The sequence below is a fragment of the Nylanderia fulva genome, unplaced genomic scaffold (assembly GCF_048542155.1).
Source record: "Nylanderia fulva isolate GAGA-0341 unplaced genomic scaffold, ASM4854215v1 Scaffold140, whole genome shotgun sequence".
NCBI classification, from domain to species: domain Eukaryota; kingdom Metazoa; phylum Arthropoda; class Insecta; order Hymenoptera; family Formicidae; genus Nylanderia; species Nylanderia fulva.
In genome coordinates, this window is record NW_028189623.1 from 301,559 (window position 1) to 304,248 (window position 2,690).

A 2,690-nucleotide genomic window follows, 5' to 3' on the forward strand; every position below is an offset into this window, starting at 1 on the left:
CAAGATGAGGAATTTTCAGGTATCTTTTCTCGATTTTATTTTATCTTTTTTTATCTTTTTTTTTTATCTTTTTTTCTCATAGCCGTGTATTTTTACCCATGTTTTATATATATATGGTAATATTTACTTAGATACAAAAAATATTTAATCTAGGACGTTATTTACTTAGTTACAAAAAGTTTATAGAAATCAAGATGAGGAATTTTCAAGTATCTTTTCTCGATAGCGATAGGAATTTTATATTTTCTCTGAAGTCAGATTTAAAATTATATCATTTATATTGTTTAAAAAATTTCCCTTCCACATTAATAATTATATCGTTTATATTGTTTAAAAAATTCCCCTCCCACATAATTTTTATTATACTACGCATGCATTTTCTCCCTATCGCTTTATTGTTTAAAAAATTCCCCTTCCACATTAAAAATTATATTATTTATATTGTTTAAAAAATCCCTTCCTCATAATTTTTATTTATCTACGCATACATTTTCTCCCTACCACTTTTCTATTTTATCTTCCTTCTTATAAATTTTCTTGAAAATCTTCGCTCACTCGTCTTTCATCGTCCGGACTTTCAAGTTCGTTAGTAAAAAAGTTTGTTAGTAAAAAGTTCTCGATTTTTCGATTTTTCCGTGTCTTTGATTATTATATCTTTGATTTTCTACGCGGTAGCAACTACCATGAACAATCTTAAGAAAATCGAGCAACAACCACGTATGTTGCTGTCAACAACATACGGATTGAATTCATCCTACACGAAGAAAATTCAAGTGGGTCTTATGACGGAAGACAACGTCGAACTGGATTTTCTGCCTGTTGTTAAATTAACATCTCACGGAGCTGTAGGGATTTGCTTCGACATGGAATCGTGGCAAAAATTTCAAGAAAACATGAAAACGATGTCGAGCTACTTAAACGGTGATAAAATTAATTTGAGCTCGATCATCTTTAACAAGATAATTGTAAATTTCACTACCGCATATGGTGCTAGAGCCATACTAATAACATATCGTGAAAACGAGCAAGAAGATCTTTCTTCCGAGACTGTGGAGGATACGAACGAAAACGCACCGAAGGCGAAGAAACGTAAAACTTACAACATTGCGACAGTCATGCAGAGAACGACTTTTCAAGGTGTAGAAAATATAGTTGATTGTGTGAACGCTAATTTAAATCGTCTAAATTTTATTTCAACTAATGTCAACGAATGTGCTCGATATTTAATTAACGAAATACAGTTAAATCTTCCTGTCAACGGTAGCATTAATAACAGTATCGTGAAACTCACGATCAGAGGTAACAGTAAGGAAATAGAACGTAATGTACGTACCCAACTGAAAGATTTAACATTTCTCGATGTATACTTTGAGATAACATTTTTAGAAATAATTTCACTTTATTTCGAACAAATTGTACATACAATTATATCAAAACGTAAATTTTAATAATTATTCGACGAATATTTTCTTGAAATGTTTGTGAATAATTTTATTCTGTAAAAATATTTTAAATATAAATCATATTTGTACTTTTAAAACCATTGTTCAATTTTCTTTCACTTCCTCTTTCCAGAAATTTCCTCAACATCCATGTTTCTGTTTACCTTCATTAAGCAACGAGTTATTTTAAAATAAAATTTTATCCGACATCTTTTCAACAATAAGCATTCTTTCTAATCTACGATGATGCATTATTTTTTTATCGTGACACGAGTCGGAATGCTCGCCAGTACAAATATTTGCGTGTTCTTTTTTTATTACCCTACGGCATTGTCAGTTACTACCTGCCACCGATCCCCGGTCGACCGCATGACGCTTTTCTTGGTCAAAATGTTTTTACCCCACCCCGTCTAATATCGACCATTTGATTCGACAAGCTATCCTTGCCATACGTATACCCTAACTGTTTTTACCCCACCCCGTCCAATATCGACCATTTGATTCGACGAGCTATCCTTGCCATACGTATACCCGTACCCCCATACCGTACCCTACGCAACTTTAGCTTAAATACCTCATCTAATCCTTAGACTAGTAAGATCTCGTTTAGCTCAACATACTAGGACCCTGCTCGGAAACACGAAGGCCCCAGGTTCAAATCCAGAGGAAATCAGAAAAAAAAAAAAAAAAAAAATTCTCATCCCCACCTTTCGGGGCCAGTCGCCATTTTTTTTCCCCAACACCCTCTCCCCCTACACCCACACTCGGAAAAACCAGACGCCGGTGGTGGGGGAAAGATAAGATAAGACACGGCGCCAGACGGGTCGGTGGTGGGGGTTTGTTTTGACGGGCCATAGTGCCCACTATACTACTATTATATGATGATGTTACGCATTAAAATTCGCAGATCTGTTCACACCGGTTATGTTGCACAGTTACGTTATGTAATGCTCATATGCGTGCGTAACTTTTATATTTACTAAATGATTTTAGGTGTTGTTCGACTGAACTCCAAGACAAAATCTGCAACAGAATCGGATATCATAGAAGTAATAAAAAATTGGCTAGTTAGAAGTAAAGAACGCAGTAACAAGTTTCAATCAAAAAAGAAAACGGAAAACACTGTGTGTCAAACAGATTCCGTTTGTGAAACAGGCTCTGCTTGTGAAACAGGCTCCGTTTGTGAAACAGGCTCCGTTTCTGAGAAAGACCTTATTCAAGATTAAGATAATTATATGTATAACTTGC

General features: G+C 34.6%; 1 protein-coding gene across 1 annotated transcript; it reads left to right on the forward strand.

The window, feature by feature from the left end:
* The first annotated feature begins 337 nt into the window (after nt 1-337).
* Nucleotides 338-1,454, forward strand: LOC146724279 (uncharacterized). Its single transcript, XM_085480271.1, has one exon. The coding sequence runs from the start codon at nt 684-686 to the stop codon at nt 1,446-1,448; it is 765 nt and encodes a 254-aa protein (XP_085336397.1). The 5' UTR covers nt 338-683; the 3' UTR covers nt 1,449-1,454.
* Nucleotides 1,455-2,690: the final 1,236 nt, after the last annotated feature.

Excerpts from the sequence above, each read along its gene's own strand:
- LOC146724279 (XM_085480271.1), top strand. The coding sequence starts at position 684 with ATGAACAATCTTAAGAAAATCGAGCAACAACCACGTATGTTGCTGTCA.